Here is a 24,140-nt window from a genome sequence, read left to right as displayed (position 1 = left end):
CCTGAACAGCAAAAATGAAAATAGCACTGTGGAGGAAGCCAGTTGGCTGGGCAGGAAGCTTGGCATGGCGCAGGTGTCCTACGGGAAGGAGCGAGTTTAAGCTGAACAGAGCTCACAGGAACGAAGGTTAAAGTCTACAAAGCTCTGGCTTATCTTCCTGGCTCCGCAGAAGGACCTTGCCCAGACTTGACGTCAGCCAGGCCCGATACTAAAAACACCCACGACAGCCAGGGCTTAAGTCAGACACGTTCACAGACCCAGAATCTCTCAGATGTCAGCAATCAGGGAAGGTTGGGAAAGGAAAGATCCTATTTTTCCTCTCATTACAGCTCTAGTGAGAGGCATCTGTTCAATCAAGGGAGGAGCAGCTAGCCCTTCTTACAAACCTGAAAGCCTGCGTCTTTACCTGCTGATATTATTACTTAGCAAATGAGGACTAATGTCTTAGCCACAAGAAAGGAAGTAAATGACATCTTCTGCCAGTTTTAGGGAGGGTGCCATTCTCACATGCAAGGGCTCAGCATAAAATTAATTTACTTTATTTAAAAGAGACAAAAAATATTGCCAGAAATAATTCACTTTTATTTTTCTTGTAAAATTGAAACACAGTAGCAATTATAAGAAAAATCACCTGACTGCGAAGCCTTTTTTAAACTTTAAAACAGTTATATTTTAAAATAACATTAATTGCTTCTAAAATGCTAACTGTGGCAAAAATATTTTCCTTAATGCAAGCGCATTCAGTTGTATTATGGCAATAAACGTTGCAATATTAGTCACTAGTGTCATGAATTACTCCCTAATAGTGAAAGTTTGCTCTTTGACTGGAAAGTGACACATCAGGAATAAACAGAAGATACGCCCACGTAAGATGGGCTGAAAACCAGTCACCCCACTGCAGCCCTGAATCCGGAACCCCTCAGTGGAGTAAGTTCATACTCCATTGAGCCGAGGAGATTTTGGTTTCTAGTATGTTAAGCACAACATCTAAAAACTAAAATGGAATAAATATGTTTCAATGTTTTCATTAAAGCATTTGTAAAAGGGATTTCTGGTTCAAAATTGCACAGTCACTTTGGTAATAGATCTTCAGGAAAGATAGATATTATACTGGCTCAACTTCAAAGAAATTTATGGCAAAGAATATATGTTTATATTTAAAATTCCCAGTTGCTTCTCCCTGAACAACGGACAGGGGTAGGGTGTTCAGCTATGAATGTGTATTTCAGTGCTGCCCTGGGCAATGATTTATGTTCCAATGGGCATTGGTACAGAATCATGAGGCATCACCAACCAGAAGTCTAGGTCAGGACGGGTTTGACCTATATTGAAGAGAACAAGGCTGGAGCTTCTTAGTAAAACCTTAGAAAATTGGGTCTTCTTGTCCTACCCTCCTTCACATTTCTGAGACCTCAGTCAGTCTATACTATACAGCTCTGAAGGAAAGCATGAAATTTGGCTCTAGGAGAACATGGTTTTGTTAAATTGTGTTTCTAATTAAAGAGCTCTGCATTTGTAAGATACCACTGACCATCAAGACTACAGATGTAAGTGTAAATAGTATACCCAAGTACACGTGCACATGAACTTTCAGTTAGCGAGTATCTAACGTCCACTTTGCACACGAAAGACTAGAGACCACAGATCCCCTAGAAGGAAGTGCTCAGGGAAGAAAAGCCAAATGGACTAAAGCAGGGCAAGGAGGAGTAGCGTAAATATAGCACCTGAAATTCAAAGCACCCTCTGAAAACCAGAAGCCTGATGTTAGAGACCAGACCAGGCCAAACCAGACCAGCGAGCGAATGAAAGATCCTTGCCTCCAACTTGTTTCTCTTCCCAGTGTGCCCAAGACTTCCCTAAACTGAATCATCACCATCCTCCAGCAAGAAGCTTCTACAGACAAATGCAGAGAAGTTCCTCCTCTCTGATCCACTCTCCTCCCTGGAGGAGGAGCGCCCACCCACTTCAGACACGGAAAACACACCCATCCACACAAGAGTCCCTGTGCTAATCTTGACAGTAGTTGCCAATCTCAGAGATTTATTTCCTTCTGTTTTTTAAATTTAATCTTTACTGTATTTTTTCCATTATTATTTATATCCCCTGCCCCCGGCAATCACCACATTATTGTCCCTTATGTGAATTATTTCTTAATGCAATATTTTAAATAGTTTAAATATAACTTAGAACGTGTCACAAAGTAGCATTAGGTTTTATAGAGAAGGCAATGAGCTTTCCTGCCTTTTTGGTGGGATAGTTACCCAAAAGTTACCCAAAGGGGGGGAAAGAGTACATTTTTTAGCACCATATGGGATGCATTTTGGTTTCTCTTTTTTTCTTTCCCTCCCTTCCTCTCTTCTTTTCTTTCTCTCATTTGAAGAAGGGGAGGTGGGGACAACCTTCACATTGCCTTTTGCCGCGCTTCTTCAGTTTCACAATGAAAAACCACTGTTTTATTCTGAAATTATCTTTATCCCAAAACCAAAATAGGTGAGGAAAACAGGTTGCCCCTTGCTGGGTGTGATTTGAAGAGAAGGCTATTCTTCAAATAGTGGTCCAAGTGACCTATCCTCATAGCTTCAAATGGAACCTAAATTTCCAACATTAAAAGTTCATAATTTTGCCCTGGCCAAGGAGCTCAGTTGGTTGGAGTATCATCCTGTATGCCAAAAGGCTGAGGGTTCGATCCTCAGTCAGGGCACATACCTGGGTTGTGAATGCCTTATTCATAGAGGGACGTCCAGCCTCAGCCCCTAAAATTAGAATAAAGCTGTTGGGGTGAGTGGAGGACACTCACAGTAGAGGCTGCATCTCTTCAGAAAGAGGCCCTGCTGCCGCATCGTGTGTTCCCAGGACTCCCTGTGCTCCCTCACTACACGAATCTCAAATTGGGTCTGGAAGTTTGAGTGTATCTCATACCTGGCACCTCCTAGTGGGGGTGCTGTTCATGGTTTCAGTTCACTTTGGACTCAGTTTTTAGTTGTTTTTGTATTGCCTTTGCCAACTGGCCTTGAGTTAATGAAAGAGACTGACATGAACAAATTATTACCACAGAGTGCTGTAAGTGCTAAAACATTAAGAGATGTCAGGCAAAGTACTACAGGAACATCAAACTCTGCCTAGAAAAGTCTTCACGGGGAAGGCTGAGACTGAGCTTTAATCCTGGAGAATTAACGGATTTTACCAGGGCCATTCCAGGCAGAATGAACCACCTGTGCAAGAGATGGAGGCATGAATCAGCAGGCTCACGGGGATGGTGAGAAGTCCAGCGTGGCTGGATCATGTTTCAGAAGGGACAGAAAGAGAAGCAGAAGACATGGTTTAATGAGATTAGACTTTTTTCCCTACATTAACAGGGGACCAACAGAAGTTAAAAAAGGGAATACTATACTCAGAGTGGCGTTTTTGAAAGTAAACAAGAAGTCTACAGATTGCTTCTAAGAGGGAGGAGCCTAATAATTAGCAGACAGAAAAGCAATGTTAATGTGACCTGTCAAATTTCTTTTTCTAAAACAGTGGTTCTCACCGGGGGGGGATGTTGCCCACAGGGGACATTTGGCCATATCTGGAGACAGTTCTGGTTGTCTTATCTAACAGAAGTGAAAGGAGGCTCTTGACAGCTAATGGGTAGAGGCCAGGGATGCTGCCAAACATCCTACAGGACAGCTCCCCACAACAAAGAATTATCTGGCCCAAAGTATCAAAAGTGCTAGGGTTGAGAAACCCTGTCCTAAGAAAAGGTGAGGAGACCAGAGGATGCAACAGGACACGGCCCATGATGGACTCCCCAGAGGGGCAAAAGGGAGCCAGGAGATGATGGTGCTTCTCAAACTTTTGTTCTGCCACTACCCGCATGCTGGGCGATGCTCAGACACCCATGCAATTTGGAACTCTGCATCTTTCCCTCTCATTCCACTAAGTGAGATGGATGCTGTTATTGGAATAACCTTGAATTTGACCCAATTGATTTTTTAAAGGAAATCATTTGCAAATTTCAATATTCAGTTAGTGACGAATTTGCTTGTGATCACAGCTGATCAAAGCATGCAGCTATGCAACAACAAAGTGCCAAGCCACTGCTTTGGGCGCTGCTCAAAGGGAGAAAGAGCAAGAATATCTCCCCACTTCCAGCAGCATGGGCACCTTTCAGTCCAGGACGTAGAAAAGCTCCTCCTCCCACCAAGAAAACCAGGAATCACTGATTCTCCAGAACTTCCTCTGTAGTCCTCCAGGCCAGAAAACTTTCCACAGGAAACCAGTCCTATCGGCCATCATTTTTAAAATTCCAGTCCCATTATTTGACCAGGTTGAGAAAATCCAGAGTCTTTAACATGTAAAATGCAAAAACAAGCCAAAGACATGTTTAAAACCCAATGTGTGTTGAAAGCTGTAACACCAAAATACATTCTACCCAAACTAAAAAGAAAAATAATATTCTTTTTTCAGATAATGTCTTCTTGTTGCTTTCACACTCATTTCTGCCTTCATCTTCGGGGATCAACTTTGTCTCATTAGCGCTGCCTCCACTGCAACAGCTCAGCAATTGAAGGCAGTTATTTGGAAGCAGAGTACAGCACTAAACACGGTGGCCAAGTTGAACTTCACAAATTGAAGAATCTGCCCTCTTGTTGGTTTTCAATTGAGGAAATGGTATTTCATTACAAGGATGATGCCTGTGGAAGTGCTTGGACAGGAAATGGCACTCCCAGTATAGTGTCCCATAGATTCAAACTGCATGGCCAGGGAGGAATTTAGGACTTTGCAACACATAAGGACTAAGGATCTTTACTGAGACTTTTGTCTGCAGAGAGTGTTTCTGGAAGGATGCACTGGAAACAGGTAATGGCGGATGCTCTCAGGAGGATGAAGTGGGTGTCAAGGGTGCAGAGGAGAGAAAGGAAGTTAGTGCTCACAGCATATACCCTTCCGTAGCTTTGAATTCTGAGTCACGGACATGTGTTACTTACTCATAAGGTAATAATAATTTTTAAAGAATGGTATCAAACCCACCAATAGTAAAAGAGCCTGTAAAAACAGCCCTAAATTAGTGAATCCCAAGTTTCCATCCTCTGACTTAGTCTCCGCTTGTCTGTGTTGCAGTAGGAGTCAAGGAAGAAGAAAATGCTGAAGTCTACAGTGAGAGCTTTAATTTATTTCAATACTTCTCCATTTCAACCCTTATTTCCAACAACCAGAGGCTTCTCCATCTGAAGGTCCCAACCGCGGACACCACAAAGACAACATGCCCCAATCCCGTATCCTCTTCTCCCTATTCCTTCCCTCTCCCCTCCGGGGAGGACCCTCCTCCAGTATTCTTAGTCATTATTAGAAATAGCTACCCATTCAGCTTCCCAGTCTAGAAATCTCAGCACCACCTTAGGGACCCTCCCCTCTCCTTACCCCCATGATTTTCACACAGGTGCCCTCTTGTCTTCTCCCACTGACCTTTCCTAGTTCAACACCTTGTAAACTACATTCCTTCACTGGAATGTGAGTTTCCTGTCTGCCTTTCTATCCAGTTCATTCTCCACACTTCCCAAGACCCAACCTCCATCATGCTTCTCAAACAAGACAATCTGATCATGCCTGAGAACCTTGGATAACTCCCTACTGCCTACATAATTCAGCACAAAGGTCCTAGTTTGACAAGTGACGATTTACACTAAGGACTGAAGAAACATTTCATCACTAATACATAACCTGTGCTCTGGCCACTCTGGTGTAATGAGCCTTAATCATTTTTGCCCCTTCTGTGCCTCCACAACTTTGCACTTACTATTTTCTTTACTTGAAAGTTTTCCCTTCCCTCCACACCCTGCCTTATCCAAAAAAAGAATTTCCTGCCCCCCTTTCTAGAGCCCCATGCAGTTATGCCTCCTGTGAAAAGCCTTTTAAGACTGCTTTCTCCTCTCTGCTCCTCTAAGACTTTGTACACAGCCCCATTATAGCCCTAACCACAGTCCTTTATAATTATTTATGTTTCTATCTCCCCTGCCAGAATGTGAGCTGCTTTAAAAAACACCTGCTATATTTTATTCATATTTGAATCCACTGCATCTCCTTGCTAGCATTGCACATAAATGTTTGCTGAATGAATTGGCTGAAAGTACTTTGGTAAAAATGTAACACATTATCCCAAAATTTTATAGACCTCTGTGGCTAAAATCTCATTTCTTTGCCCTCTCCCTCTGCACACCTATTGGCACGCTATCAGAGGTCTCAGGGGGGCCAGGTATTCAAAGGGAACTAACAAAGTGCCTACTATTTGTAAACAGGGCCATTTGTAAACCCTCTGGACTAGATTTAGAGATTGCCTTTCTAACTCTGACAACACTCCTTTGAGCCCTCATTCCACTCGAAGAAGCATTTCTTTTCCAAATGTCTTGAGTCCTATAAGTAACCTTTGTTTACCCTGAAATCACTTTCAGGGAAGCTGAAAAGAGCTTAAAAAAAATAATAATGCAGTGACTCTGCAGGGACCCACCTGATCAGTGAGCCTCATGCCCACCTAAAAGGAGGAGGGGTCTAGGGAGGCTCAGCTGCAATCTCTGTCCATCAGCTACTTAACTGATTAAATCTCCCAGGGCTCTCGGCTCTGAGTGAAGTCCATGGCAGCCCATTAATCACAAGATTATTTAAGTAAAGCAGCATCATAAGCAAAGTGATACCCCAGCGGCCTGAAGAACAGTGGTCTTTTGGGTTCCTGGACCCAATTCCAATAAATCCATAAACACGGAGCAATTCTCTGCAATGTCCTACACTTTAACTCAATTCTGACACTATCAACCCAGAGAGAGAAACAGATTCCTCAGGTTAAGAGTTCAATCCTACAAGACTGCCCTCCCAGGCCACTTCAGGCCCCACTCACAAGTCCAGATTGTCACCTATACTTTGGATCTACTGGCTTTAGATTGGAGGTTCCAACGACCACTGCCTTGGATCTCAGACACCAGTCATAATCCGGACTGTTACCTATGCTTCTGACTGACTGGCTATAAATCAGATGTTTCCATGGCCCCCTCCTCAGGTTCGATTAATTGGATAGAGTAGCTCACAGACTCAGAGAAACATTTTACTTACCAGATTACTGGTTTATTATAAAAGGATACGATATAAGATACAGATGAACATCCTGTTGAGAAGTGGGGCAATGTGTGTGACAAGAGTTGAGGAGCCTCCCAGAAGCTCTATGAACTTCATCCTTTTGAGATTTTATGGAAGCCTCATTACACAGGCGTGATTGATTAAATCATTGTACATTGACAACTCAGTCAACCTCCAACCCCTCTTCACTCTCCAGAGGCCAGAAGGGTGGGACCGAAAGTTCCAATGCTCTCATCACAGGGTTGGATCCCCTGACAATCAGTTCATTTTCTTAGATAACCTAAGGGCTCTCCAAAAGCCACCTCATTAATATAACAAGAGACAACATTCTCTCTCTCACCAAGGGAACTTCAAAGGTTGTGGAAGCTTTGTTCTAGAAATAGAGACAAAGACCAAATATGTGTTTCTTATTATAAATCACATTATTACAAATAGGTGACAACTTAGAGTAAGATTAGGGTTAGACATCATTTGAATAGAGCCCGAGGGGTCTTCGCTTTTGCTTTTCTCACTCCACCTGGAATGCCCGCCCCTCACTGGAGATAGTCTGGTCACCTCCCAAGAGGCTGCCCAAAGACTCAACCCAAAAAAACATTTCACATCACTCTTCATTTCCTCACCCTGCTGTATTTGTCTTCACAGTATTTTTAGCACTTCATAGCACTTGTACCTGGTACCATGTTGTCTATCTATTTATCTCAGTGACTTCCAGCTGGTATGCCACAAGAATTTTTAAAACATGCAATACTTGACTATTTACTCAGGGACACTGACCTCTTTTCCCCCAGATTGTTAAATTTAAAAAAAAAAAATGATAATGGCCAACACAACAATAGCTACTTGGTGTGAACAAATCAAAATTATACCTACTTTTTTTTGGTCAAATCAGCAAAAATATATTTCATGGTGTGCATTGGAATTTAGTAATTAGTTTGTATGTGCCATGAGATGGAAAAGGTTGAAAATCACTGATCTCTCTGCTTATCTCCTAACCATTGTCTCTCCTGTTCTTCCAGGAGGGCAGGAACCTTGTCTTGTTCCCAGAGAACCCAAGTACATAGTTGTCTTCCAATAAATGTTTGTTCAATTTTTTTAAAGCACAGAAAAATATATAATTCAGAGCACTCAAGTAATTTATGATTTCAAGGAAGATGTAAGACACAGTTTAATATGTTAAAAGATAACATGGTTAAATACGTGTAACAGATGGAAAATAAGGAGGGTAAGTGGCAGGTTTTCTGAGGAGGGAGTGATTGTGCCTAGGATGGGAAGAGAGTATTTCAAAGAAGATGAAAGTTGTGTATACCTAGAAGGCAGTGGAAAATTCAGTAAGTTCAGAAAAAGGGCCCAGGGTGTTTCACACTGAGAGACTGTACAATGCCAGGTGTCCTGAGGACGATCATTAACAAGAAGAGGTTCACAGCTTACCCTCTGTCCCCACCCATGACAGAGCAGCACAGCATCATCACTTGCTTCTCACTGTGCTTTTAGCCCATCCATTGTCCAGGGGAGAAAGGTTAAAAGCCCCAAAGATGAATTTCTTGCAGAAAGCCGACAGAGCCAAAGAAGAATCACAAACCCTGCCTTCACTGTGTTGCTCCATTGGTTGGAGCATCATCCCATACACCAAAAGTTTGCAGGTTTGATCCGTGGTCAGAGCACATAACCTAGGCCACGGGTTTGATCCCCAGCTGGGGTGTGTTCAGGAGGCAACCTATTGATGTCTCTCTCTCACATTAATGTTTCTCTCTCTAAAATCAATTAACATATCCTCAGGTGAGGATTAAAAGAAGAAGAAAATGAAGAATCACAAACCCCATATGAATCTAGAGGTGGTGGGTAGGCCTAAGGGAGCATCCAAGAAACTGGGGCAGCAGGGAGATGATAGCTCAGAGTTCTGAGTTTGGGGGTGATGTAAAATGAAACGAGAGGGATCTGTGATAAGAGTTGCCGTGCATATGTAACCTGCTTAGCATGCGGGAGCCTCCTCATGAGAGAGGCACGTGTATCCACTTTTACTTTGCTCCTCTGTGCCTGCATCTCCTCATCAGTAAAAAATGGAGATAATAACAGTACCTACATGGTAGCATTGCTATGTGGGTCAAATGAGTTGAGGAGGGTAAAGACTGCAATGTAGAAATTATCCTTATTATTGGACTTTCAGAGTAAGCTCTGCTTCTTCCGATGCAACTTTGTCCTGGCTATATGGACCATGGCTTTATAAAAAGTATATGTGGCTTAAGGAGCAACATCATCAACAGCCTGGCCAAAGCAAACGGTTCAGTGTTGGGATAAAGTTAGAGAGACAAGCTGGAGAAAGAATATCAGAGGCCCCATAAACACAGCTGAGGAGTCTGGTCTTCAGTAGCTCCTTCCTTACCTAGATTAGAAGAGTGAACTTAGGAGGGAAAGAGGTCCTAAGTCACTTTCAAGTAAAATGTACATTAACTACTTCACAGTGTGGGGCCTCCATCCAGCCTAGGCTCCCAGTGCGGGTACTCACGGTTCCGGGGTATAGAGGGGGTCCGAGCCATGCCGGACGTACTGGGTGCAATGGAACACCCTGTAAGCCAGTCCTGCCAGAAAGTCTCGCGGACTCAGGTATCCAGCCACTGGCCTCACCGTGAAGCCAGATCTTTCTAAAAAGACAGCAGAAAAAACCAACTAAATAATAAGCCAGCAGGGCTTGAGGGCCCTAGCAGGGATTCCTATTATTTACAAGGATGTTCTGAAAACAAAATAATCAAGGTCCTAAAACTCTTCACAATTGAATGACATATACAGTTGACCCTTGAACCACACTGGTGTGAAGCGCCCAGGTTCATTCATATGTGGGTTTATTTTGATAAACACAGTAGGTCCCGTCCTCTCCACAGGTTTCACACTTGAAGATTCAACTAACTATGGATCAGAAAACCTATTTTCACGTCCCAGCTACATTTTCCCAACCACAGATCAAAAACACTGTGGATGGTTGAATCTGGGATGGGAAGGGCCAACTGTATGGTCAAATTATATGCAGATTTTCAACTGTGCTGGGGACCCCTACGTTGTTCAGGGGTCAACTTTACTGTTAATAGCTATCACACTTGTGCGGCCTGATTACTAAACTATGCTATCAAATGATGGTTTCCAGGGAAACAAGACATCTATGGAAATGGAAGGAAAAGTGAAAAAATATTTAAGGATTTAAATTCAGAAGCCAAGTTAGAACAAGAAAGCTCAAATACACAGGAGAAGATTACAATCTAAAGTGATGCTTACCAGGTATTAGCTGGTATCTTTCTAAAGTGTGGTCAGTTAACGCAGCTAATTCCCTCCCTTCCCTAGCATCGTAGGATCAGTTCCCAGTCCAGCCTTCTTTTGTCAATACCACCTAACTCCTTCATTCTGTATTGCGGTTTTCTGTGATACTGTGAAAACAGTCACATCAATTACCATAATCTGAAGAGGTACACTAAAGCTCTGCATGCTTTATTGGTTTGTTGTAAGAGGGAATAAAATAAGTAGAATATAATAAAACCTATGAAACTACTCTATGCTGCTGACTCAATTAGGCTGTGGATGGATGATCAGTGTTCCCAGTTTAAGGGCTACCCACTGCTTCCTTCTCATGAAGGCCCAGAACATTGACAACAGGAAGCTACTTCTTTCACAGATACCAGCACAGTAAAGAGCATAGTAAAGCCTCCCCTTCGGAAAACTTCCCCTCATTAGGGGAGCACCTTATAATGGTCAGAAACGGTTTAGAAAGACAACAAACCAATTAAGCTTATAAAACAAGTCCCCCTGGAGTATCTGGTGTCTACAGGGAAATAACCCTGTCCTCAGGCCTCCTCAGACCCCCAATTCTGACAGTATTATGCTCACTCCAGAGCTCTCATTTTGGATTGTTCCCCATTGAATATCAAAAAGATAAGTGTATTTTCATCTTCGATTTTACATCAGTTAGGCCAGTGTACCTCGCATGTGGGACATGAGTGGTGGTACACAGAGGAGTATTCTTTATTTTAATAGTTATATACTGTATTTTTATATAAATTTTTAAAATATGTATCTATCACATCAAGAACTTGAACTTGTAAATACCATTGCTTAAAAAATTTCCTTTCTCAATAAATTAGGTATTTTAAAAGTCAATCAGGTGAAAGCAATAGCAACCCGTACACTGACATTGTATTTGCTATGTGCCAATGAGGGACGCAAACTGCACTCCCAGTATCCAGGTCACCGAAGGTGGGGGGAGGTGAAAAACAGCACTAACAACAGCAGCAGCAATAATAGTAGTAACAACTAAGATTCTGCTATGCTTAACCTGTGTCAAACAATAATGTTAGGGCTTTAAGTTATATCAATTAGTTCTGCCTCCCTGAATCCATGCTATCCTACACACCACCTCTCATAGTAAAAATATTCATTTGGGAGACAGATATGGCAAAATCATGAGATGGTTTTCTAATTACTGGAGTTTGAGAAACAACGCAGTAAAAATCAACCCCCATATATGAGCGATCAAATCTGTGGTAAATATATAACATGAACATAACTCTGTGGCAAACAAACAGGGACATGTCAGAGGCAGGTCTATTAAGGAAAATATAATCTAGTTAAATAGTAACATAAAGTGAGTGGGGTGAGGTGGGGGTGGGCGAAGGGGGAAAATGGGGACTGAAAGAGACTTTGCTTGCTGCAGTAGGTGCACGATGCAGTGTGCAGATGATGTTTTGTTGAGTTGCACACTTGAAACATGTATGACTTTGCGGACCAATGTCACCCCCAAAATTCAATTTAAAAAGAACAATAATAAAACAATAACATAAGGCATTATGTAAGTAGGTGCTGATTCTCATCCTCATTCCTTCAGTAACGAATGTCTTGGATGGTGTTCACCCTCCCATCATGCTAGGTGTGGTTCTCAGTGTCAGAACGCGCCTGTCTCCCCTGATACACACATGGCCTAGAATGAATGAAATCAGAGCAGGGCAGGTCGTGCTGGCTGTTATGAACAGGATTCAGGGAGGTGGCAGGATTTGCTCTGAGTCTTGAGAAGTAGGTAGAACTTGAGTAGGTGAAACTGGGCTGACTTGTCTAGCAAGGGGCAGAGCCTCAGCAAAGGTGTGGAGAGCAGCTAGAACAGAGGGCCTGTGCAGCAGTCATAGCAGGAGACAAACGGGGAAAGCCAGGTCAGGGCCTTGAACCTGGGCTGAGCAGTTCACAACTTGACAGCATGAACCAGAGATCAGCAAACTAGGACCTGTCATCCAAATCCAGCTAGCTGCCTTTTTTTTGTACCTATGAGCTATGTATCCCTATGAGCTAGGGATAGTTTTTATATTCTTTAATAGTCACATTTCAATGGTATATAAGGACCTGCATAATAGCCTCAATTTTGCCTTAGCCCACAAAGCCTAAACTATTTACTATCTGCCCTTACAGAAGAGAAAGAAGAAAAAGAAAAGCTTGCCAACCCAGATAAAAACTAAGGGGAGGCACTGATACCTTCCAAGCAGAGATGCCAGGAAGAAAGTAACACTTTGGGAGCTTTATCTAGAAGCAGTGGACAGGAGAGAAGAGGGGAGAAGATACAGGCATCCAGGTTGAAAAATGAGGGGGACCTTAATTTGGGTCGTGGCACTGGAAATGGAAGAAAAGGACAGGTTCATAATGGGGCACAAAGCTGGAAGTGGCAACACTTGGAGACCATGGTAAGCTGAATAATGGCCGTCGAAAGATGTCCATGTCCCAGTCCCCTAAACCTGTCAATATGTTTCCTTATGTAGCATAATGTACACTGCAGGTGTGATTAGGTTAAGGATCCAGAGATGGAGCAATGGCCCTGGATTATTCAGGTCAGGCAGCTATAATGACAAGGGTCCTTAAAGAAGGGAGGCAGGAGGGTCAGAGTCAGAGAAGAGAGGGAGATGTGTGTCCTTGGAAGGAAAACGAGGATGTTGGCCAGGATGTAAGCTTGCATGAAGCCTTACCTTTCAGAAACACAGAGACATCTTCGAGTTGAGGTACATTGTCCTCCCTGTAGCCACAGTATTTAGTCAGCAGAGGGAAGTTTTTCAAATATTCCCGGCAAGCGTGCGTGGGATAGAGCTTGGAGAGCTCCCGGAATACAACGCCCCAAGTTTTAGTTTCTTCCTCTGTGTACTCCACCCTGGGGATGGGCTGACCGCTGGGCAGGAGAGAAGACAAATGGATGAACCTTGCTCTGGGTCACGGAGTTTAATGTATTCTGACCTTCATACCCACTGCAAGTCAGATTCTTGCAAAGTAGGGTAAGTGAGTGTCTAAGAGGATCCCATTAGTATTATTTTTTAAAGTAAGTGCTAACTTTCTAAACTCGTGTGTGTGTTCAGACTTCCATAGAAATGATTTGATTAAGTTACATCTTCACACATCCTTATGGAAATTTGATCAGATTTATGTTCTTACACTGAGATCAGTAACAAGTATGAGCTCTGGGTTGGAAGGAAGTTTAGGTACAAAGCTATGCTCTGAGAGCCTTATCTGCAATCACCTGACAACAAAGACAAATGAATGTTGTATTTTGAAAATAAAATTGCCTGCGGGTTCTCTTTGTCCCTTGTGGGGAACTCACTCCAATCTCCAAGTGTAATTTTAAAATTATTTGTTCAGTGAGCAAAATGTCTTAGAAGTACTAAAAGACTGTGCTAAATATAAAACTGAGAGTTTTGCAAAATAGGAATATTTATTACACATCATGCTGAGAGACGCAGGCATTAATCCCTCTCAGATGAGGAGAGGGTCCCAAATTTTTTCTGTGGTCTCTGTCACAATTGTTCAGTTCTACCATTGGATCTTGAGGACAGCTACAGTAAACAAATGAATGTAGCTATGTGTTTTCTTTAAATATTATCCATGTGTTTTTGAATTTTATTTTTCAATTAAAATTTACATTTGATATTATTTTGTATTAGCTTCAGGTACGTAACTACATGATCTAGTAAAAGTTTTTTTTACAAAAACAGGCAGTGGGCTAGATATGGCCCATAAGTAGTAGTGTGCGGGTGCCTGGCTTAGACTATTGAGAGGCGGCTCTGGATTGGAGTGGTCAGGGAGGGCTTCCTGGAGGAAGCACAACTTAAGCTAAGCTTTGCTGGCCAGGTACGATCTGCAAGTTCCCAGACAGAAAGAAAAGAGGGAACTAAATGCTGTTCTAACAGCAGCCAGCAGCGATGAGCGGGCAGCACGGCTCCTGAGCAGCCTGGGACCAGTAGGTGGAGGAGGGCTCCACAGACGTGAGCTTTGGCAAACTCTTGCTTGAGGGACCAGAATCTGAATTTAGCCTCTGATTAAAACACCTATTTGGAAAGTGAAATAAGGGTTTGAGGAACCCTCTCACGACATGCTCAACAGCCCCCTGCAGCACTGCCCTTGTCACTCATCTGCAATTCTGCCTCTGCAGCCAGCAAATATATACACACGAGATATGGAAGTCCAAACATAGACACATAAAACTAGGAATTCTGCTCCAGCAGCCTACATAACCCAGCCTGTAGCAGCAGCCACCACAAAAACCTGTGCACAGGCAGCCACTGCCGCTCAGGGATGTTGTGGGGCACCTGCCACAAAGTGGGAACAGCCCCACCCCCCCAACCCTCCACCCCACCCCACCCCCAGGTAAAATGGGGAAGGAGGACAACAGCAAGAGTGGGCTAGCGAACTGCCCCTGCGCCCTCAACCCTCTCCTTCAGTGTTCTCGCCAAAATGCTTTCTGCTTAAAGTTCAGGTCCAAATGTGGTTTCCACAACCTCTTTTTTTTTTTTTTTTTTTTTTAATTAACTGCAGTACATGAAGGATGAAGGAATAACACAGAGGGAAGGGAGAAATTAACATTTGTTTTTTCTAAGTAACAAGAGTAGGGTTTATACAAACCAAATTAGAACAAGATTAGCATTGTTTAAATTTGGCTGTTGGTAAGAAATAAAAAAAATTACAAGCTGACAAATATTTGCTGAGAAGATCAAGACCACTAAGACTTAGCATCTGTGATAAATTTAGTGGGAAAGCTTGAAATGGGCAGATAAAAATAGAAAGGCCATAAGGCAATAAATATAAAAACGGTTCAGAAAATTCAACAAAATCAATCTGAGTCAGGTAAGCCAATAAGGCTAATAAGGGTTGTGCACAGTCGGAAGGTTAGGAAAGCAATGAAGCTGAAACAATAAATGAAATACTGAGAAGCCATTTGGAAAGAATCATTAAGTCAAAACTTTTTCCTTTGATACCAACGTGCAAATGTGCAGCCTTTCAAAGAAGAGCTGGAGAGAGCCAACGGGAAGCAGTAGAGGGAAAACAAGCCTGAGTTAGGGTTGAAAGAACTAGGTATACAGATCTGTTACTTAGTAATGAATGTCCAGGTCACAATCCTGGTAATACAGATGGTCATGTGTATTCTCATTTGCTTCAGCTTGTTTGTCCTTCCTGCATAACTAACCGGTCTTCTCTTTTGAACGAATGGCTGAGGCAGCGCAGCACTGCTACCCTGATCGATTGCAGGCAAATCTGACTCCAGTCCTATCAAGAGATTTCTCCGCTATTCTCACCCCCACGCCCTGGGGACTCTTTGAGGTAAATGTTTAAAAATCAGCTTCACCGCAAAGTAAAGACTAGTTTTATCCATTTAATTTCTATTTAAAACATCTAAAATACAGAGAAAATAAGAAGTTTCCCATTTTTATGTGGTTAATACGGGTATAGAATAATAGCTCATCTTCGAGAGTTGACTATAGTGCCAGACGCTTTTTTAAGGTTAAGTGTTTTTATAAGAACGAACCCATTTGATTCTCACAGTGTCCATGAGGTAGACACTGTTATTATCTCCATTTACAGACGAGGAAACTGAGACTTCAAAGAGATTAAGCTATTTGCCTAAAATCAGAGTGCCAGTTTTAGCATCCAGTCAGTCTGGCTCAAGACTGGCTGTAGTCTTCATTGATTAGTACAATATATACCAATGAAATAAAAAATGTATTCCAGACACCTACTTATTTTCACATACCAAACTAAAATAAGGCTTATGGGTATGTGTGCTCCTATGTAAAAATCTCATATATAATTACGTGTAACCATGATGCTAGCATATAGTTGTAGGTCACATGATTTGTAGATACTTTCATGTTCATCTATTCAGTTGATTCTCTCAGCAAGACCAGGATGCAGCTTTGAGTTCCCCAACAGAATAAATGTGCTTGGGCAACAAGGAATGCAGGAGCTCCAGAGTTGGTTTTGTTTGTTTTTTTTTAACTTTGAAATCAGACATTTGGAAAAATAAAAATTGTGGTCATGGGGTAAATCAGAATCTATTGCACTTCTTTGTACTTCGGATTCATGGGGTTTTGTGAACTGTATGTGAAAAAGATGACAGAGAAGTATCCTGCACTTTTTAGGGCCTAGGATATATACCCACATATCATCATGCTCCTACCTGTGGATAAACGTTGTAATACATATATTTCACCATCCTAAAACACTCTTCTGGTCCAAAACTAAAGTCACTTAATTACTCCACGTTCCAGAGAAAGTCCCCAGAAGCTGGGGTCAACCATCTCCCTGAAGGGCTTGGTAAGAGGCAGCAGCAATGGCCCTGCCACCAACCAAGTCCTCTCGGACCACCCTGCCACTGCACACCCACCGACTAGTCTAACAGGGAACAAGAGATGCGTCCGATTGTGAGGAGGCCAAGGTTGAAGAAAAGGGTAAGTTCTTTCCCCTTTCCTAAGTGAGGAAGGCAGGCTGCGCCGCAAGAATCATTTAGAAGGACTGTGGATGCCTGAGAGAAGTGGGCTCTGGACCCCGGCTGAGCGGCAGGAGCACAGCAGGGGGCAGCAGTAGAGCAGCAGCTCTGGGAGCGTGTCTGGAAGCCTGGGAGTACGACACCCGGCAGGGAGGAGAAGGGATCCTTGCCATGTGTCGTCTGAAATCTGAGATTCACATGAATGTGGAGCCGGGTGCCCAGGGCAATCTAGAGATTTCCATGGGATCCGATGTGGCATGGCGGAGAGGAAGATCGGGAAGCCCCCTCCCCCACCCCAGTGTGCTCAGTTCTTAGGAGGCAGAAGAATGCCCGGGGGTCTCCATCACGCCTGAGGAAGAAGCGCTGAAGGGCAGGTGCCTGAGGAGTGTCCAAACTACAGCGTCCCCACCCTGAAGAAGAGGCTGGCGATGTGACCACTGACAAGGCCAAGGGGGGGGGGGGGGGGACAGGGCTCGTACCTGTGGGGGTGGAGGTGGAGGGAATGACCTTGCCCCAAAAAAACTACAAATAACATTATGCTGAGACCATTTCAACAGAGACCACCCCGTCAGAAAAATCTGTCTGACCCACGGTGAGCATGGCCTGAGGCCCACCTATGACATTTTAACAATGCTGTCCAAACCCCTCAACTCTCCCCCTCCCTTCTCTTAGGCCCAACTCCAAAAGAACTAGGTCCTAGAAGAAAAGAAACAACGTGCCCCGGAACCAGAGCGCGAATACGCACACAACTACAAATAACTGAGAAGGAGAGAGGATATATGTTGAATCAAGTTTGATATTCATCTTTTTTTAAATGAACAGGACTAGGTCTTAAATACCCAAATGAGACCATACTAATAATTGAAAATGACAGGAAATTAGACGTTGCTAAGAAACTAGCTTCCCAGCAGGGAAGCAGGATTCAACACAATACAGTTGAACGCAGTGAGTAGGGAAAATAAAACCATTTTATGTAGGCATAAACCCCAACAAGATGAGACTCCTCAACAAACTAATTATATGTAAACATTATCATTAGATCTCTAGGGAGTTCCTCCATTTAAATGGAATTAGTTGGGATCCAGAATTCTCAACAACTACCAAAATTATTGTTCACACATTCCTAATTCACTGGAGAAAAACAGGTACCACTCTCAGCAGCTTCTGTTCACTGCAGATTCTGCCCCCAAATGCTAAGGTGTTATAAACATGACAGGGACCCAGGACTCTGGAGATGCACTAGGAAAAGGACTAAAATGGTCACCATGGGGATGTGGGCTTGACAATGGGGAAAACTCTTTGGTGCACTATGTTACTCAGAGATGACTAAGAACGTTCTTTGAAAATACTGAAGGCTGTGGGAGGCATCTTTCCACCCTGTAAGGTTATATCCCACTCTTCCTAGAAGCAGGGGGATGATTTGGAAAAGTCTGTCTTGTCCCTGCAGAGAGGAGAGAGTAGGAAGTGCATAGACAAACCTAATTGGGGGCAGGTGCATAGAGTTCTTTGTAAGTCCTGAGCTTGTTAGGGGGAAGTTGTTCAACAAATACATTTCGACACTGAAATGCAGGGACGTGCACCCCGCTGAGGCTGAAATGCCGGGGTCTTTGTACAGCCAGATGAATAAGCAACAATGCTTTCCTTTTATTTAATGGTTTGTTTGATCTTCTCCTCCAGCAGGTCCAACAGTAAGCTACTTTTCTTCTTATACATACTTTTTTAAATTTTAAATTGGGGAGGATTGGAAAATATTTGATTATGGTGGTATGCCCTGGCTGCCTCCTGGAGTCCTTGCTGCTAGAATTCCTAATAGGAGATGCAATTTCTCTGCTTGTGTTACCTTTAGAGAAACTCTAGTGTCAGGAAACAATTCCCTTATTCAGGGGAGGAAGATGTGACAGGCTGCAATTGATAATGTTTACAGCAAGATAATAAGACTGGCTGAAACACAACATAGATTGTACTCTCTGAAAACAGCTGGATTTCCTCGGTGGCAAGGACTAAACAGGACAGAAGGTAAACAGAGAATTGGTTAACGGGACGGCGAATCTGATAGAAATAGTTAGGAATGAACTCATTTTCTATTTTATTTCATTTCGTGTTCCTAGGGGCAGGAGACGCCTTACTTATTCAAGAGCTGTTCATCTGCCTGGAGTAGACTTGCCCCTCTCATCTCTGCCTCATCTTTTCTCTCCTTCCCTATCTTAAACATTTCTCTCTTGATCGGCATTTCCACCTGGGGGTGGCAGCAGGGAAAAAAGAAGAGTTGAATGTAAAATCCATCAACTTTGCAACTCATTAGCAATTAGCATCTCCTCTAAGGGTCTGGCAGGGGCCTTTGTAGGAAGATTACAGGAAATGAAGGCAGGAGGTCTCTATCTTTGTTCCTTCTTGAATTATGAAGCCCACGTGCTGCAGCTGCAGTCCTCAGTATGCACACCCCTAAATCTGCACCGTTCCCAAGGAGCTCTCTGTAATTCACCCTCCCTCCTTCCCACCCAAGGAAGCACGTAAGAGTATACAACAGTGAGACTGATGTTATTCTAACATGATTATAGAATAACCCTGATTTTGACCTACTTTAATTTTTTAAAAAGAAACATTTATCATTCACAAAATGTACTATTAATTGTTACGAAGCATTTGTTACACTTCTGACAGTTGAGGCAACACGACAGTGTGCAGAAATGTCAATCAGTCCTTATGACTCTTACTATGCCAGTAACCATAAGGTCATCTAGCACTCTGCTGGTTGGTACCACTGCCGTGAAACAGTAGTACCTGCAGCCAGCGTCTCCAGAGTAGAGCCATGTAGTCAGTGAGTGTTCAACAGGAAGATGGCTCATGTCCCTGAGACTGGAAAAAACGTAGCCACAAGCCAGGAAAAAAAATATACACACACACACACACACACACACACACACACACACACACACACACACACACACATATCCTAAATGGGGTGGATGGATTCCATTATAGTTACACCAGAAAGCAAAAGCCATTTTTTTTAAATGGACTGATTTCTAAGAGTCCATGAGAAAGCTCTAAAGCTCCCATACTTGATAAAATCAGATTTCAGAATTCAGACCATAAAGGACACTCAATAAGTTTATAATAAAATACTATCTGTAATATCTTGGGGAAAAAAGTAAAATTTCTAAAATTATATTCTACTAAATCTGTTCCCCCATTACAATATATGCTCCTTGAAGGCAGGGGTTTTTGTTTGCTTTGTTCATTTTTATATCTCTGCCACCCAGAGCAGAGCCTGGAATACATAGCTAGCTGTTCAGTAAATATCTGTTGAATAAGTAAATCAACCAGTCAGGGCAAAAGAAGCCACAAATTTGAAGGTTGAGAAAAACTGTAGTTGTGTATCACACAGTCTGATACGTATTCATCTTGCCTCATCGCTACTTTATATATTTTGATTGCTATGGAAAAAGCAGTGCAAACACTTTGAGATTTTAAATAAGTTTTCTGGTAACTGCATTTATCCTTATGTACTATGTAGTTTACAAGTAAGGGATTCTTTTTCCCAATTATCTCATCTCAGGTTTCCTAGGCATTGTTACCCATCACACTTGTAGCCAAAATTTTTACCAGGAAAGAAAGCAGCATATATAATCAAAAGGATCATAAAAGCCAAACTTAACTAAACACAGTTGTGTTCTTGGCTGGACCTCTTAATAAATGAAGATATTTCATTTTCAAAGATATTTTCAAAGCCATAGGGCATGATGACTGAATGTTATTTTTCAAAAAGGAAACTTACAAATCAGTACAGTGACTTAACAACCTACTGAGTTATACCAAGATTTCAAATTATTCAAGTTGTCATCAAGTGGCTCAATAAGGGCTCATTTTGTGAGGGGAGTGGGCAGACTACCTCCACTGAGTTGCTCAAGTAAGTGGTCAAGGCACACACATCGTCATTTTCAGTGGGTCCCCTGGGCCAGTCAGGTGACGAGCATTTGTGATCACATATTTTATTTGCTTTTGCAAATGAGTTTTGTGCACATGAATTTTCCTAAATGAGTCTATGGGCCCTCAGGAATTTTCAGATGGTAGAAAGCAGAAATGTGAGTTTGTTTTGTTCCCATTGTTAATATTGGTGCTGCCTTTGGTGCAGACATAATGAAAATAAACTACCGCACCAAGGGAGCCTCAGGGAGAGAGAAGATTTAACTCCTGGAAATTATTTGTTTTTATTCATCCTGTGCCTCAGGAGAGGGCTCCCCACCATTTTCTCACCTTGCAGAAAGCCCTAGTCACATTCAAGAGGAGTGATTTTCTTCTGCCAAAACTACCATGAAATTATCAACAACAACAACAGTGGGTCTAACATCCATTGAAATGTGCATGTCCAACATGCACAAGGAAGTGGAACTCAAAGAAGGCAATCCAGAAAAGAGGTGAAATTCAATAGCAGTCAACAATCTGAGGTCACTGGGACGAAGAGACCCAGGAGCTAGAGTCTCCCAGAGCCCACTTTCAATCAAACCCATACATCTTGCATCTTGACCAACAGGGATGGAATGTTAATAATTACTGGGCTCCCACCTCTTTTGGAGGTGGATGAGGGAATGAAGTTACCCTTTAGTTCATGGCCTAATAATAGTATCCACTCATTCATTCATCCATTTAACTATAACAGTAACAATGATAGCACATAACATGGATTATGTCATACACTGCTCACCAGCTACTGTGATTCAATGACTGTATCCCCATTTTATGGTTGGAGCAACTGAGGCTTACAGACACAGTAATCTTCCCAAGATCATTCAGCTAGTAAGTGGCATAGCGGCGACTCTGATTCAGGAAGGCTAGCTTCGGAGAGCCCACTTTTTTAACCAGTACACCTCACTGCAAGGTATTGAGTACCTAATATATATCCTGCATTGAGTTCGGTCGCTTTTTCCTCATTGGAAACTGAGGGAAATAAGACAACTGCACAGCACTGAGAGGATCAAGAGACATGTCATCTGTAAAGCACCTGGGCCAATGCCTTGTACTAATAGGTACTCAATATAATTGGTTCTCTTCTTCTGAGTGTATAAAAATGAATAAAATTTCATCACTTCCCTGCAGGAGTGAGAATAGGTCTGGAGATGACAAAGAAGCACTTCTGTATGAATTCATTCACCTCTTGGACAGGACATGTGGAAGTTATTTTAATCTTTCATGTTGGTGAAAATAATTTTACAGTAAACATACTCATACCTCATTCCCTGAGAAGGAGTTAGAATTTGGTGCCGCTTTACCCAGCCCTGTCAGTAATGCCCGGCCTTACTGCATCAATATTTCTCACAGCTGTGGGAGCCGTGCTATAATCAGACAACATCCTGCGGAGGCATTCATGCACATCGAAAAAACCCACCAAGCCCAAAAAATGGAAAGGAGAAATGTTTTCCAAATCAATTTTCCCTTTTGTTTTTCTTTGTGACTGACTCTCAGGCTCCCGTCCTTTCTACCATTGAGCTGAACTCCAGTAGTGAATTTGGCATGAAAATGATTCTCCCATAAAGCCTGATGTCTTTTAAACGGTTACAAGAACTATGTATTTCATATATACTGAGAATTCTGTACAGAGCAGAGTACCTTTTTAAAAACCCAAGTCATTGAATTCTATTACTCTTGTTTTCAACTTGACTGATTCCACCTACGTCCAATGGCTGTTGCTCAGCAATTTTTTTTTTTTTAAAAAAAAGAAAGGGTGTGGCCTCTTGGGCAGAGAAGATATTTAGACTCTACAAGAACGGCACTCTTAAAAATCCTAATGTAACCTTCCTCAGAAACTCTTCTAGTCATTTGGGAAATGACCCTAGTACCACAAATATGTGGTTCTGTTCTACTTTTCAATTTACTGCTCCATTTCAAAGAAATTAAAGTATCAACAACTGGTGTTTACGCAGGAGTCACCACGCACCCAAACAGCCACATATATCTCAGCTTCATTCAAAACCTGGGAAAGCAAATCAATGGAGGATAATGAAATAGGATAAAATTAGCTCAGTCGGGAAGAAAACATATTTGCCTTCTAAGGTAACTCTTCTCAAAAAGTCAGGGAAGATAAAAAATTAAAGCTCGGTCCCACAGCACAACGGAGCTCACAATTCATCAAGGTGACCATCTGCCAATGAAACTGATGAAGGAAATGTCATTAAGGATAAAAATTTGCACCCGCCTAGTTAGGGCTTTTTTCCCTGTTAAGGAAGCATAACTTTTCCCTTTCATTCTTCCTTCGTCTTCTATTTGTTTTGTTTCCAATTAAGATTCGCCTATCTAAAATAGGTAATGTAGCATTCACAACTCCTGTTAGTAATGTTTTTCTTTAAGCTACATACTGAAACCGAGCAGGCCCCATAAATCATACGTCTTCTTGCATGAAATGAGAAATGCTAAGGTCAACAGAAATTTCTGGAAAGGTGGAGAGGTGGAGCCACCCCAGTTCTTTTTCTGCAAGTTGCAATAATTGCAAATGCCTCCTAGGAAAAACTCAGCAATGGTAAGTAAGCCTCCAGCTCAAACTAAAGCTACATCGTCACAGCTACCTGGAAGTAGGAAAATCCCAATATGAACAGAAGTAAAATTCTGAGAAGTAGAGGAGTCCTGAAAGTAGAGAAATTCCAATATGTACAGAGAAAATTTCTGAGATGTCCTACATTAAATTATAGCAGGCCAGAGAGTGAGTGAGAGAGAGAGAGAGAGACAAGAATTTTAACCAGTTCATAGCTGTGGGACAGCTAACGAAAGACTGCTCATATTTCTGAATGTCTGTGGGAGCTTTGCATCAACTTTCAGGGTCTATTAACCAACCACTAGATGCAATGCATCTTGCTTATGCATGAGCATTCAGGACTGTGGCCTGTCACCAATCAAAAGTAGTAAATGTTTCTACAGAATGGACTACTACTCAGCTGTAAAAAAGAAGGAAATCTTACCCTTTACAACAGCATGGGTGGACCAGGAGAGCATTATGCTAAGTGAAATAAGCCAGTCAGAGAAAGACAAGTACTACATGATCTAACTTATATGTGGAATCTAATGAACAAAATGAACTAACAAGCAAAATAGACACATGCTCACAGATAGAGAGCAGGCTGAGAGTTGTCAGGGAAGAGGGGATGCGAGGGTGTAGAGGGACAGAAAAAACCGTGGACATGGCCAACAGTTTGGTGATTCCCAGGGAGGGGGATGTGGAGGAAGGTGAAGGGGGTATAAGTGGTGATGGAAGGCGACAACTTGGGTTGGTGAACACACA

General features: G+C 42.4%; 1 protein-coding gene across 1 annotated transcript in view; it reads right to left on the bottom strand.

The window, feature by feature from the left end:
* The window catches only part of TPH2 (tryptophan hydroxylase 2), an 86,995-nt gene that overhangs the window by 42,442 nt on the left and 20,413 nt on the right, over positions 1 to 24,140 (bottom strand). Inside the window, exons 6-7 of the mRNA XM_054580293.1 lie at positions 13,089 to 13,285; positions 9,608 to 9,743 (exon numbers count right to left, since the gene is read on the bottom strand). Coding sequence (XP_054436268.1) covers positions 9,608 to 9,743; positions 13,089 to 13,285 — 333 coding nt within the window. The remainder of the gene's footprint in view (positions 1 to 9,607; positions 9,744 to 13,088; positions 13,286 to 24,140) is intronic.

The sequence above is a fragment of the Pteronotus mesoamericanus genome, unplaced genomic scaffold (genome assembly GCF_021234165.1).
Source record: "Pteronotus mesoamericanus isolate MK-2021 breed Mesoamerican mustached bat unplaced genomic scaffold, CSHL_Meso_final contig_56, whole genome shotgun sequence".
Lineage (NCBI taxonomy): Eukaryota > Metazoa > Chordata > Mammalia > Chiroptera > Mormoopidae > Pteronotus > Pteronotus mesoamericanus.
Note: the sequence above shows the minus strand (reverse complement) of the source record. Positions and strands in the feature narration are given on the sequence as shown.